At 33.4% G+C, this 15,572-nt stretch overlaps 1 protein-coding gene across 2 annotated transcripts in view; it reads left to right on the top strand.

The window, feature by feature from the left end:
* Positions 1 to 5,167: 5,167 nt before the first annotated feature.
* LOC126734987 (39S ribosomal protein L37, mitochondrial) overlaps positions 5,168 to 15,572 on the top strand; it is a 15,614-nt gene continuing 5,209 nt past the window's right edge. Inside the window, exons 1-3 of one of the 2 annotated variants that reach the window (XM_050438852.1) lie at positions 5,168 to 5,312; positions 10,668 to 11,140; positions 11,199 to 11,537. In XM_050438852.1, coding sequence (XP_050294809.1) covers positions 10,965 to 11,140; positions 11,199 to 11,537 — 515 coding nt within the window. In that variant the 5' untranslated portion in view covers positions 5,168 to 5,312; positions 10,668 to 10,964. Of the gene's footprint in view, positions 5,313 to 5,355; positions 5,478 to 10,667; positions 11,141 to 11,198; positions 11,538 to 15,572 lie in introns of those variants that run through there. The other variant, XM_050438851.1, reaches the window with a different exon arrangement.

Here is a 15,572-nt window from a genome sequence, read left to right as displayed (position 1 = left end):
TGTGAGTTTTTTATTTACTATTATCAAATTATTTATTTGTTTGTATGTCAATATAAACCAAGTTTCCAGAACAAGAAATAACGGTAACAGTAAGTAATATAATCAATTTTATTAAGTAACTGAGTCTTGCAGATTAAATAAAACCTTTCCAACTATTTTATTAATATTAAATAAGAAAAAAAGGCAAAAAAGTGACGATTTATTAATCGCCGAATCGTTCGAACTCTAAATTTTGAATGACGAAATAAGCAAGATTTGGCTTAGGCACCGGATTTAAAAAATCTGAAAATGGCATTTTTTTGGATGAAAAATTTATTTGGATTTATTATCAATATTAAAATTGCCTATTTATGTAATATATCCGTAACTTGAAAATTTAAAAATCTAATTCAACAGTAGACTAGATTTATCTATTACTGAAGTATTTTGCCAAAAAGCTTTTTCTATATCTTAAGCTACGAGCTCAACGTGATTTTTACCAGGAACATAGGTAATATATTTTGGGCCGGGTGCAAATAACTTGTATTCTAGGAATATCGGAATTAACGGAAATACACTAGTGGCCAACTAATTAGAAATGATTTAAAAAAATATATATTCAATGTTTCTCTTCTTTAAAATAAATTAAAACCAACTAGTTGTAAAATTTTGATTGTTCATCACAACAGCAATATATAATTTATTTATAGACATTCCACTAAGAAACTTGTAAGGAATGCAGAATATAAATAAAATTTATAGATAACATAGTTGACCATCTACTTAGAAACGATGAAAATTAGCGCGAGTAGTTCATTTCAAGCCTTGGTGCTGGTAACAATTTGTTTTTTTTTGTATCTACAAGCCTTGTCTTTGTGTCTTCCACAGTTTAAAATGAGAAGAAAAAAAATTGTGATCCTTCAATGCATAAAATAAATTTTATGCTAAGGAAAAGAGGACTTGTAGTAAAATAGTAGACTTTGTTGGACTTGTAGTAAAATAGCTAACCACCTAAAATGTTTAAAAAAAATGATTTTCACTCAAACACGTAAAAGAACACAAAAACGTACAATAATATAAAACTTGTTCAAATGGCTAGAATGAATCCATTTTTAACCTCCAACCGGATTAAAGAACTTTTTCCAGGTATCGCAATATCATCACGAACTGTAAAGGCAGCCACACACATACAGTTTTTCCTCAAGGTTTGGACTGCGCAGTTCAAGCCTTGAGTTTTTCCTCAACGTTTGTGGGGAAAACCTTGAGGCTGCCGACGGACTGTACAGTCGACAAAATCCTGATCGAAAAACCATCGTGAATAACTGCGCAGACTTGTCTGAACAGGCCAAACTCGGCATGTGTGGTAATATCGTAGGGTAATTTATCAGTATATGATTAGTTGCTAGATTAATACCGTGCGTGATTACAAAACTATAAGCCGTCAATTTGTAGAAGATTTTATTAAAATATATGAAAGCGAGTCTTGTCTTTGGCAAGCAAAGTGCAAGGAATACCAGGACAGAAATAAAAAAAATGCGGGATAGGCAAGATTGGCAGAGAAATTAAAAGAGATTGAGCCGAATGCTACAAAAGATGCTGTGATCAAAAAAAATAAATAACCTGAGAAGTGCCTATAGAAAGGAAAATAAAAAAACTTAAAGACTGTGAAGTCAGGAGCGTCAAGTGACGACGTATACAAGCCGAAGCTGTGGTACTTTCGGATGTTAAGGTAAGCTTTTTCTGCATTAGTATTACTATTATTTAGCTCGCTACCGACCGACATAGTTTCTCTGGTTAAATGCTTACTAAATTGTATTTTTATTTAGTTTCCTAGGTGATCAAGATATTGCTCGAACTAACCGCTCAAACTTAGACCGCGATAATGATGATATTAACACCCAGGTAAGTTTTTCAAAAAAAGGGTTCATAAATCAGGGTCATATTTTGAGAATCATATATTACGCTAATTACTGATTTTAAGGTGTGATGTTTACAATATCGAAATACTTATATACCTACATTCTATCAAAAAAATCCATATGTCTTTCGATAGAATACTTATAGGTAAGTAGGTATTTCGATATTGTGTACATCACCCGACTTTATACACCACAATGCAATTAATAATTGCATCTAACTAAATAACACACAACACATGCCTATAGAGTTTTAAATGAAATTCAGTTGCCACGGTACTTGGCCTTCATTAGCAAAATAGTTCATAAAATCTTCTCTCACTTTTTTGCCGCACGAGCCATGTCTCCTGGATTGTTTAGGTTTAAGCCATATACATATACATTATTTGCCTCATATCCTGAAGTAGTTGTACCTTCATGTGCATTTTCGCTGTCGAAACATTCCGAAGGGGCATAACAGCTGGGTCGAGTTTTCATTAAATAATTGTGCAGGACACAGCAGGCCATTACCACATCTTTAATGTTTTTGGGTTTCACATTGATTGCCGTGTGAAATATTCGGAATCTTGCAACCAAAATTCCAAATAAATTTTCAACAATGCGTCTCGCTCGCGACAAGCGATAGTTATATATTCTTCGAGCCTGTGAAATAAGGTCAGCTTGCCTAAAAGGTTTCATCATATCTTTTCTCAAAGAAAAAGCATCATCCGCTATAAACACATATGGCGTAGTTGTATTTGAGTTCCTAATTGTACCTGCTGGAGGTATAGGAAGACGATTATTGGAAAGGTTTTCGAAAAAATTGGTATTCTTCAAAACACCGCCATCTGAAATCCTACCGTTAGTCCCAATGTCACACAATATGAATCGATAATTAGCGTCAGCTATGGCGAGTAGAACCATGCTATGCCTTCCTTTGTGGTTATAGAATTCGGAGCCACTGCCAGCAGGCGGTTTAATAGTTATATGTTTCCTATCCATAGCTCCAACGCAGTGTGGAAAATTCTATTTTATTTCGAAATCATTTGCAATATTTTTCCACTCATCTTCAGTCTAAGGGAACTGAAACAATAAAAACAAACTATAATAATGTATGGAACAGTATTATCTTTATAATATGTTAACCATACCTCGCAACTATGTTAACCATAGTTGCGAGGTGGCACCTTTTGAGACAAAAATAACGGCAATTGTTTAAGGTCCCAATAATTGAGGAGATATGCATGCGTGTTTCCATTAAACTGGCGAAAAACAGTGTACGATTGTTAAACGTGTTTCCTTAATTGTTTCAGGAACATTTAGACGCATTATCGCAAAACGAATCATCCCAAAACAGCGAAACCCAAAGTACTTCTGCTAATGATGAAGAAACATCATTTGAACCAGTCGCAGGAAGTTCTGCACCGACACCTCGCTTTCAGTTACGAAGGGTTCAAACATCACAACAACAAGTTTTGGAAAATGAGGTATTGCAATCGGTAAAAGATCACTTCAAAAGGCCACGACTTGAAGAAGACCGGTTTGACGTTATTGCAAATGCCATTGCTATAAAATTACGAGGGCTTCCAAAACAGCAAATGCTCATAGCTGAAAAAATAGTGAATGATACTTTGTTTCAAGCTGAAATGGGTCAGTTAACTATGACGCATAAACTTGTTGATGAGGCTACAAATATGCCAATTCGATGTCAATTTGACTGCTACTATCGTCCAGACACTAATCTGCAACTCTTATCAGTATGTCAAGAAAGTCCGTTATTCGAGTTCGCCCAGCCCTGACCTAGGACGTGTACAAAATAACCAGCGTCAATCATCAGGCACATCAGAAGACCATCAAAGCGTAGGATCATTTTTCTCGAATTTTGCGGAGAACATTAATAATTGAAACCATTGTAAAAAAACATAGCTATTAAATAAGTTTAATGTTGACAAATTAAAGCTTCATAATATGTAATATATTGTTCTCTCTTACCTTTAAGAAATCGCTGTGGAGGGCTTGATATATAGCTCTGCAAGTTTCTGGTATTATGTAACCAAGTGCCTGAGGAGAAATTATTGTTAAATACTTGAGGTCTTCGTACGTTCTGCCAGTAGCCAAAAACCTCAAGGTCGCTGTAAGCCTTTCATGGGGAGAAATGGCTCGTTGCATTACTGTATCTTTTTTTTTAATCAAAGGGGTAACCAATGATAATAAATTTAAATATTCTCAATTCTCAAATAATTGTGCCAATCTTTAGGACAAACCTTTAACTCGGAAAGGAGATTTATATGGGAGTATTTGTTTCTCTTCATTAGCCATCCTTTTGCCCAGACACTTCTTTGATTATGCTTTTTTTCACGAGTTTTGGCCCACTTTTTCACCATAAGCCAACCAATTAACGCCAGAGCATCATCGTCGGTAGATGCCATAGTTGCCGAAATGAACTGACATAAAATTTCAGTCAGTAAAGGCAATCCTTAAGACCAAACTGCACAGTTTTGCCTTAAGGAAAAACTGTATGTTTGTGGCTGCCTTAAGACGACTTAAGGTGCGGTGCATTCATAGTTAATCCGCGAGTCAAGTTCGACGTCAAGTGTAAATTCGATATAACTAACAGCCGTTCACAACAGATTTATAAATTTAAGGCCTGAACATATAGCACATACGCTGTAGTTACTTTTTCGATCGTTCACCGATTTTGATTTTTATTATTATTTTGTTAATATATTTGTCGGGTTGCGTGTGCTTGTATTTTTATTGTATTTCCACGTAATAAAAAAATTCAATTTCGTAATCACCAGGAAGAAACTAGAAACTAAACAAAAACAACTTAGCTCCATTCACAGTCTCAGTTTTTGTTGCAATGAATTTGTGGCTTTTATAGTCGGTACCTATAACCAAACAAAATTTTAAAAAATTATATTAAGGTTTTATGTTATCTTTCTACTATTCTTCTCAATCGACAATCAAAATAAACTTAAAATATCCGCAAGTAACCAATGAAATTCATGAAAATTGAGCAACAACAAATTTACAAAAACTAAGGCGCAAAAAATACAAAACTAGATTAGGAATCCTAGGAATAATCTATTTGACCGAGATTCCACCTTAAAAGGCGTAGGGATATTTTTGGGTCTCTAATTACATCTTTATGACGCTTTTTAAAGCCTATCTAAAGTCTACCTGAACATATTTTTCAAATATAAAATAATTGGATTTATGCGATTTTAGGTGCAGATAAGTTATAACATAATTAACAAAAATTACGTATGAAACGTATCAGCTCGGCAACGCTGTCACGTGCTGATCAACTGTTACCAATGAAATTCTTAACGGATTCGGGCTTCGTTCGCGTTAGAGGCTACATTGATTTCTGGAGGCAGTGTTTTTAACTCTTTCCCTCTAACCTCTTATTGTTTGTGTGTACGTTGTTTAACGGTAAGTTGAGCTTATTATACGTTGTATTGGCTTTTCATTGTTTTGGCTTACATCATCTGCTTTTTGGCTAGAATTTTTTCATTTTGTGCATGCTTGTCTTAAATTCTTGCTTTCAGTTAAAGTAATATGAGCGATACAGGGGGGGGGCGGCCCCCCCTGCCTAAGGTAAAAAGTTCAGAGGAATGTGTTGTAGATAATGCTGGTATTCTTCAAGATTCTACAAATACCAAACTTGAAAAAGAACCAATTCTTTATTCTCAAAGTGATAATGGTCCATTTTTAGTTTATCTGGAATCCACTGAAAAGGTGGGCTTCAGTATAGGCAAGTTTAATAACATAAAAATTGCTAGAGATATCTTTAACCTGAACCTTAATGATGTTAAAAAAATTAAAAACAAAGGCCTAAATAGAATTTCCGTAGAATTCATTAATTATCAAGCAGCAAATAACTTTGTAAAAAATAAAACTTTACTCAATAAAGGGTATAAAATTTTCATTCCTTTTAATTTTGTGACATGCAAAGGGTTAGTCAGGCAGATAGATTTAGAAATAGGGGAAGGAGAACTCTTAGAGTGCTGCAAAACAAATAGTGCAGTTGAAATTCTTGAAGTCAGGAGATTGAATCGTAGAATTGTTAAAGATAAAGAAACCGTATATGAACCTACTGGGTCAGTCCTCTTTACTTTTAAGGGTGTTTGTCTTCCTAAATCTATAAATTTATATAGGCTCGAAAGACCAGTATCCATATATATATCTCCAGTAACACAGTGTTTTAGATGTTTGCGCTATGGACATACTCGTACAAATTGCAAAGGCAAAGAGAGGTGTTTTACATGTGCAGAGGAAAAAAATAACAATGAAGAGGAACACTCCTGTTGTGAAATTAAATGCTTCTATTGCAAAAACCCACACAAGTCAACAGACAAAAGCTGTCCAGAGTACACCAGACAGAAAAATATTAAGGAACTAATGGCTTTCGAAAATATTACATTTTATGATGCTAGCGAAATCATTAAAAAAAACTACATCTCAAGAGATGAATTTGTATATCGTCCTACAGAATTCCCAAGCTTACAAAATATAACCAGACAAGACCCTTCAGAAAATACAATCCAACCATCACAGAGACGCACACAACATGCAAAAACAGCACCTATAAAAAGATCTTTTCAACAAGTTGTCACTGAAAACAATAGGAAAAAACGCATAATCCATAAGGGTTATGACAAAAAAGCACATAATGAACATTTAATGTTTCCCAATTCAAGACCTCAAAAAGAAACTAGAGCACCCATTTTTCCACAAATTTCAGAAAATAATTTAAATACATCATTGCCTAGTACTAGTGCAGTTCACAGTTATAATTTACAAGAACCTCCTTACCCTGATGATGTCAGACATATTATTAATGCAATCTTAAACACCTCAGAACATAATAAAAGATTAATCCAAAGTATATTGTACAACCAAAACCTTGACATGGATATTGATCCCAGTTTTCAATCCGATTCAACCTAAAAGTCTACCTTGCTTCACACCCTTATGTTAAATAGAAATAAACTAAAAATTATCTGCTGGAATCTGAGAAGTTTAAATTCCAATAGGGACAATTTAATTAGCCTAGTGCATAAAGAAAGTCCCGATATTGTTTTAATAAATGAATCATGGCTAAAAACTAACGACACCTTCAATCTAAATACATATGCTACAATCAGGCAGGACAGACATGACGGTTATGGGGGAGTGGTCACCTGTATTAAAAAAAATCTTATTTTTAAGGAAATTGAAACTTTTTCATCAGACAACACACAATATATAATAGTAGAGATAGGCAATTTACAAGTGGTCAACTTCTATTGTAATTCACATAACAATATATCTATTGAAGTTTTAAGTAAATTGATTTCTTATAATGCTAAAAATATAATAATCATGGGGGATTTTAACTCCCATCATCCCTTATGGGATAAAGCCACACCTAATAAAGGTGGTAGAATTATCAGTGATTTTATTCAAGATAATGGACTTGTGATTTTGAATGATGGCTCACCAACTTTGTTCCAACTAGCCCTTGCAACACCAAGTGCAGTAGATTTAACTTTGGTAAGCGGAAAATTAGCTACACAAGCGACATGGAATGTTATTAAAGACTGTGGTAACAGTGATCATTTTCCCATATGCGTTATTCTTAACGATAACGGTGATGTTAACTTACATAATAAGATTGCTAGTCCTTATAATATCAGAAACTTCAAAAGGGCAAATTGGGAAGCCTATCATGATAAACTCTTAATACAGCTCTCAGATCTTAATTATAATATGGATTATGACCAATTGATGTCTATAATTTTTGAGGTTTCTGAACAAGTAATTCCAATAAAATTGGTTGGAACACCTATGAAGAGGGGTAATCCATGGTGGGATGATGAATGTACATCTTGGGTTAGGGAAAGAAAAAATGCCATAACAAATTTTAATAATGCCCCATCTACAGAAAACTATATTATGGCTAAAAGGACAATTGCAATAACTAGGAAAAAACTAAAACATAAAAAAAAAGAAAAATTCAAACTTTTTTGTGGCACTTTAAATAGGAATTCGAGTATCACATATGTTTGGAACAAAATTAAAAAATTTAATAACAACTCTAAAATAAGTAGATTTAATCACGTAATTTCAGATAATTTTAAGCAATCCATTTTAGACAATATGTCAGTTATAAATATAGACCCCAGTTTCAATCTGGTTCCGGCCAATGGAGATGACAATTTCTTGCTTTTTTCCTTAAATGAGTTAAACCTGGCCTTAAATAAAAAGAAATCATCTGCACCAGGTATGGATGATGTATCCTATCAAATGTTCAAATTTCTGCCCTTTAAAGCTAAACAAATTCTCTTAAATATCTACAATAAAATCCTAATGGGAGGGGAAATACCGATATCCTGGAAAAAATTCAATGTTGTTAGTATTTTGAAACCAAATAAAAACCCAATGGACCCTAACAATTATAGACCAATTGTATTGTCATCATGTGGTGCTAAAGTTTTAGAAATTATGCTCAAGAATCGTCTGGATTGGCAACTGGAACATGATCTGAAATTTTCAAATAGACAAACAGGTTTCCGTAAGGGAAAGGGCATATATGACAATATTGCATTTATCACATCTTATATTAATGATGCATTTCTTTCCTCTGAATCAGTTATAGCAGTCTTTTTAGACATAAAAGCAGCATATGATAATGTAAACATCTATAAAATGTATAATACTCTACAAAACATGGAAGTGCCCAGTCATATGTGTAATGTAATCTACAAACTTTTTACACACCGACTTCTGTATTGTAGGAGCAATAATGGGTCATTCTTGGGTCCAGTGCTGACAACTATGGGTCTTCCACAAGGCTCCCCTTTGAGTACCATCCTATTTAATATTTATATAAAAAACATTTTTGACTTAAACCTGGGGGATGCATTTGTAATAGGATATGCCGATGACTTGACAGTAATAATCAAGGGCAAAAACGTAGCTACAATGATTAATAAAATTAACATTGCCCTGGAACGCATAGATTTATATCTCCGGGAAAACAACCTATCCTTATCGATTAATAAGTGTGAAGCAATGTGGTTCACTAGAGGGAGAAAAAGTGTCACCCCACCTCCCATACAAATTAATAATTCAGTTATCCCCTTTAAACAAAACGTCAAATATTTGGGAATAGTACTGCAAGAGAATCTAAAGTGGCCACCTCACATCTTAAAAATTAAAAATAAAGCAAAAAAGTCACTGAACGTCCTAAGAGCATTGTGTAGAGTATGGTGGGGTGCAGACCCAAACACCCTCTTGACTGCCTTTTTTGCTTTGGTACAATCTCATCTAGATTTCGGTTCGATATTTTTTAAACCATGTGCAGGAACGGCTCTGAATGGATTGGACGTGGTGTTTTACGAGGGCTTACGCATATGTCTGGGATGTATGCGCTCTACGCCCAGAGTGGCATTATTAGCGGAAGCATCTGTGATAGACCTAGAATACAGGAGAAAACTACTGGCTTTCAAACTAATTTCGAAATTTTTATTAATTACAAACCACCCTATTATTCAAATCATAAATAATATTAGATCTAAAATAATACATAGACCTGAGTTTTGGAATAACAATAAAACTCCATATCTAGTGACTGCATTTCAAAGCTACAGACCATACATAACCTTACTCTATAGAGGAGAAAAATTTCCATGTTACGAAATCCCCTTAAACATTCTAAGTGGGTCTCTAAAAATTATAAAATGTAACTTAAAAAAGGGAGATATCATGACAGGAAATAAATTTATAGACGAAACCAACAACTTAAAAATCCGCTATACATTTATTTATTCTGATGCTTCAAAAAAGGGCAACAGGGTGGGATTTGGCATATCTATCCCATCCTTGAACTATAGATTCTCGTCACGTTTGCCGGATAACCTTAATATTTATAAGGCCGAAATAATTGCTATTCATGATGCTGTAGAAACCGCTATCAAGCAACAAATCAAGAGAGCAATAATATTTTCAGACTCAAAAGGTGCAATTACAAAGCTCAGTGGCTCTTTTTTTACAGCGAACTCTGAATATTGGGTTCTTAAAACTAAAAGATTAATTGCCATGACTAACAACAATGGCTATGATATTAGACTGTCTTGGATCCCAGGTCATTCAGATATACCAGGCAATGATGAGGCAGATATTCTGGCCAAAGTGGGAACTGATTTAAACATCCCTAGAAGAATGCTCTATGATATTCAGGATATATTCAACATTTTAAAGCAGGAAATAATAAATACATTTAGGGACAAGTGGAAAATTTTAGTGTTAAACCATCATCGCAGATATGCTAGGGTACAATCCACATTTACCAACAAAAAATGGTTTGCTAACTTAAACTATAAAGACAGAAGACATATCACAACAATTATTAGAATGCGTACAGGACATTGCTTGACTAACTCCCACCTTTATCGAATTAACATAAAAGATAACCCTTTGTGTGATTGTGGTTTATGGGACGACTTGGACCATATTTTCTTTGAGTGCCCAATTAATCGCGTTATTAATTTTGACCTATATAAGATCTTTGTATTAAAGAAAGGAGTATCACCATTATCTATGACTGACATCTTGTCTGCTCCAGACGATGAAACAATAGAGATAATCATGCGATTCATAAACATTAACCAGATTAAAATCTAAAGCTCAACTTCCCATTAACCTTGAATTGTCCTATAATCCTGCCTTAATTGCTTGTTTTAGTGCATTGGTGTGGTCATATATTCCCTCTGTTGTATCACTAATATTCCTCCTGTTTTACAGCCTTAGATAGAAACAGAATACGCCTAGAGGCCCAATCATAAGTTGTATTTCCTTATCAAAGAGTTACAGTGCAGCAAAGTATCCTGAGACTCCTACATGGTCCAGAGCCAGATAAAGTAGGATCTCACACAAATCGGGCTGGCAATTGCCTTGCAGCAGAGCCATCAAGTCAACAAGAAGAAGAAGAAGAAGAAGAAATTCTTAACCTAATATTTTATTATTAGTAGTAAAATTTTAAGATTCGTAGGTTATCTAAAAAACACAAAACTTACTTAAAAGCCGTCCCTAAATCCTAAAATGCGTGTCACCCAAATTCTCTTAAAACAACATATAGGGTGGCATTTTCAAAAGCATTGGCGATTCCAAGGCAAACGAAGAGTGAATGACACTGGAGCTGAGAAAGTTTTAAAAGAAAAAGGTATTCCTGTGGAGGATGCCAATGCCTTCCTAAAAGAAAAAATTGTCAGAGAAAGGTGTAATGATCGCTATTTCATAATCTTCTTTTTGTATTAAAATATAATGATATTTTAGAGTTGAAGTTGTTTCTTATGGTGAAAAAGTCCAGCCTCTCGACAAAACACATCCAAATTGGCATGACAGGAAACTGTTGACCTACAAGGACAACAATGTTCTGTTAGAGGGGCTGATTCAAGCACAAATTTTAACCAATACAGTTCAAATACAAGAAGGTCTTCCAGCCAAATATGAGTTGCCAGAAATTAAGAAGGAACTTAACAGAAGGATCAAGGAAGTTATATTAGGAGCTCACATATTGGATGCCGAACAGAAAAAATTACCCAAACTGTTTGATCCATTAAGGCCTGCATTTAATTTTCCAAGGGTTTATGGTGTAACACAAAATAGGGTATTGTAAGTTCACTTTCTATTAAAAGTAAATTGCTAAAATCTGATAAAATAAATTAGTGGTAATATCACAATAAAAATGCTTATAAATAATCTTGGAGGAGTGGAATCTTTAATATACACTTCAAAGGTCATAATTGCAATTTTCTATCTCTTGAATCTCTTTAAGGATGTCTTATAATTTTTTAAATAAAGAGTAGATAAAATTGTAATAAAATTGTTAAATCTGAAATAGGTAATAAAATAAAGATCTAGAATTAAAGTTAATAAAATAAAAACAAAAAAAATATAAATCAAACATACAGTACCGAGCAAAAGTAAAGAAACTTTTTTTTTTATTTTTAAATTTATTTTATTAATGTTAACTAAAATTTTTTTATCCTATAATACTACACCAAACTAGATAATAAAACATAAACAATATAATTCTACTTATTATAAAGCCATATGTAAATTAATTTAAAAAAAACAGGGAGCAAAAATAGAGAAACACATATTTAAAGAAAATATATAATAACAACAAATTAATATTTAGTTGCATATCCCTTATTTTTAATAACTGCAAGGCATCTCCTTTTCATAGATCCAATCAGATTCCCTAAGGTCTCCTTGGGTACAGAATGCCATGCAGCTTCAACTGCTTCAAACAACTCATCTTCATTTTTAAATTTTTCGGGATGTTCCTTACGAATTTTTTTGTCTACTAAATCCCATAGATTCTCTATGGGATTAAGGTCAGGACTTTGAGCTGGCCACTTAACAACAGTTATTTTTTTGTCCTCAAAAATTTTTTTTATAATTTTAGCTGTATGCTTCGGATCATTGTTGTGTTGAAACCTCCATTGCAATGGCATGTTTTCCTCTGCATATGGCAACATATTATCAGTTAGTATTTCTAAATATTTAAACTGATCCATAATCCCATCTATTTTGACAATGGGGCCCATTTCCATACTAGAGAAACTACCCCACACTTGTACATTTCCCCCTCCATGCTTAATAATGCCCAAAGTATACTTTGGATCAACTCTTTTATTTTTAGGACGCCTGCCGGACCCGTAAAATACCATCAGAAGAAAATAAATTAAACTTACTTTCATCCGAAAATAATACTGTATTCCGTCTTGCTTCTGACCAGTTTAAATGGTCTGTGCAAATTGAAGTCGGGCGGTTCGATTCTTCTTCGAAATGAAGGGTTTCTTGGATGGTTTTCTTGCCGGCAAGCCACTGTCCCTTAAACGTCTTCGAACTGTATGGACACTAATATTTACATTGTCTAGTTGAGATTTTATATCCACTGCTGTGTTAAATGGATTTTTAAGAACTAAGGATTTAATCTTCTCGTCAACTCTAAGCGTCGTTTTTATTAATGAGTTCCTAATGTGGTGTAACTTTATGGTTTTGGAAACAACTCAGTGGTTTAATCCTAACTGCTTAGCAATGATTGCTTGCTTAACACCCGATTGATATTTTGATATTATCAACTGTTTTATACATAATGTTAAAGTGATACCTTGAGGCTGTAAATATGCCTTATTCTTTATTAATTAACAAAATATTATTATGTATTGCTTTCAATAAGCAAACATAAACTAAAAACTTTAAAAATGTTTCTCTACTTTTGCTCCTCATAAAATAAAGATAAGCAAATAGATTGTTTTTGTTGCAAGAATTTATAAATACCAAATATGTTTTTGCATTCCTTTGAACCTAAAGAAATAATGTGAGTATTTGTTTATTGGCAATAGTTGATTACTCTGGCTTTATATTTATTAAATAAAATGTTTCTCCACTTTTGCTCGGTACTGTAGGTATACCAAAATTAGTTCAAAGTCAAAATATACTTTATTTGCTAAGTTTACAAACTTGTGCTAAAAGCTTCCTAATCCTAGAATTTATAATACAAGTATTTATTTAGTTATACAGGACAAAAACAGAATCGATTTTGATATACTATATTTTATATAAACAAAGAAAAAACCAAAACAGAAGAAAAGAAAAGGCGAGAACCAATATAAAACAAGAATAATAAAAAAAAAATATTAAAATAAATCTGATCAACAGACATATAATTAATTTTAAATATTAAAATGAATCGTTAAAATACTCTTCAATGCTGTACTAAGCTTTTGGTAAGATTAATTTCTTTAGTTCTCTCCTAAACTTTTTAAGGTCTGTAACAGTCCTAATCGACAAAGGAACATGATTAAATATTTTCCGACTAATAAATATAAGAGAGTTTCTTGTAAGTGAGGAGGTGGGGATTGGAAGAGATAAGTTGCCCACTTGATGAGTATTATGACTGGTGCTGGATGGTGGACTTACAGACTTATGTATGAGTGTTGCAGTTTCCAATATAAAGAGTGAGAAAACTGTTAAAATTCCTTCAGCTACAAAAAGAGGTTTACAAGAGACTCTCAGACCAACACCACACAGATACCTTTATGCTTTTTTCTGAATAGTAAAAATTATGTTAAGGAGTCCCTTGGAGCACAAACCCCAAAATGGCAACCCATAACGGATATGAGAGTCTATTAAGGCAAAATAAACTGAACGAGCAAACAACCCCCCCAATGCATGCCTGGCAACCCTGACTGCAAAACAACCAGAAGAAAGTTTAGCAGCAAGGCCCAAAACGTGGTTGTCAAATCTTATTAAAACCTAAAACACAGAGAAAGTAATGCATTTTATAAGTAAAAAAACTCTTCCATGTAGTAATAGGCTCTAGTCAACAATAACTTTCTTATCTCCTTCTTAAAGTACTTATTTTATTCTATACTTTTTAATCCTAAAAGCAAATGGTTAAACATTTTTATCCTTTTATAGTTAATTGATATTTTTGTTTAAGTGGCAAAATTAACCAACCTAAGTAACTACTTCTGAATCTTGTCAGTCCCATTACACTGTCCAACATCCTACCATATATCTTGTAGACTGTATCCAGTGCCATTAAAATAAAAATGCAGGTCAAAATAAATCCGCTCATAAATAAATAGAGGCAACAGGGTTTCCTAGGACTGAACCCACACAGTTGGTTTTGTACTACAGATAGCTAATATGCTCTATCCGTAGTACAAAAATTCTAATTGATTCTTTCCAAATCCCCAAAATTGAATTCCATTCCTCAATGTGATTTTATTAAGGCAAAATATACTCCCCTTGTTATACTTTTTTTTCAGAGAAAGAAAAAATGTAAAGAGAAAAATCTAAATATTTGATAAGAGTTAAAAAAAATGTACATTTTCAAAATGAAGGTTTCCCTTTCCAATAGCTACCTTATTTACTCCTGAAGATGATATTATATATAGCTATCACTAGAGAAATGTATATCAAATGATAAATAAAGCATTTTGTTAAAATACTTTTTGAAGCTTTTTGATTGAGTTTGAATTTTCTCCAAATTGATGAACATAATAGTTAGTAATGAGAATTGCTCAATTTCGATGCACCTACCTAAAATATTGAATTCATGTGAATAATAACTAGTGATGTAAAGGGAGAAACATTCCCTTCGTGCTGCGGCGAATATTCGCGAACGTTCCCGCAGAATAAATCGTTCGGGCGCGCATGATAGATGATCGTTCTCTCAATACCGAAACATTTGCGAAGTCCTATTTATGGATTATTTATTGTTGGTAAAATAAATCCTATAACATTGTGGCAAGGATATTGCTGTAAAACAGTTATTAAAGATTTAACAGTGGGAATTTTGACCCTTTCGCCTTTGTCAGCAGCCACTGAGTGAACATTTAGTAGGTATCCATTAGTACATACTAAACATAGAAATCATTTGATGGTGAAGAGAGCGGGAATGCTATTGCCTGTAACCTTAGGTAGCATTGCGCCAGAAAGTTCCGATGGCCTTGACACCACTTGACCAAGATATGGTTAGAGTACCTAGGTTGGGTTCAAATTGTATTTTTGGTTCATTGTGGTTTGCTTATTTTTATATAAAGCTTTTTTTTCATGTTACTGTTTACTTTTTGCATAAAGTTTCTACATCACATTATTTTACTTTGTATACACAGCACAAATCATTCT

The sequence above is a fragment of the Anthonomus grandis genome, chromosome 4, assembly GCF_022605725.1.
Source record: "Anthonomus grandis grandis chromosome 4, icAntGran1.3, whole genome shotgun sequence".
In the NCBI taxonomy this organism is placed as follows: Eukaryota; Metazoa; Arthropoda; class Insecta; order Coleoptera; family Curculionidae; genus Anthonomus; species Anthonomus grandis.
Note: the sequence above shows the minus strand (reverse complement) of the source record. Positions and strands in the feature narration are given on the sequence as shown.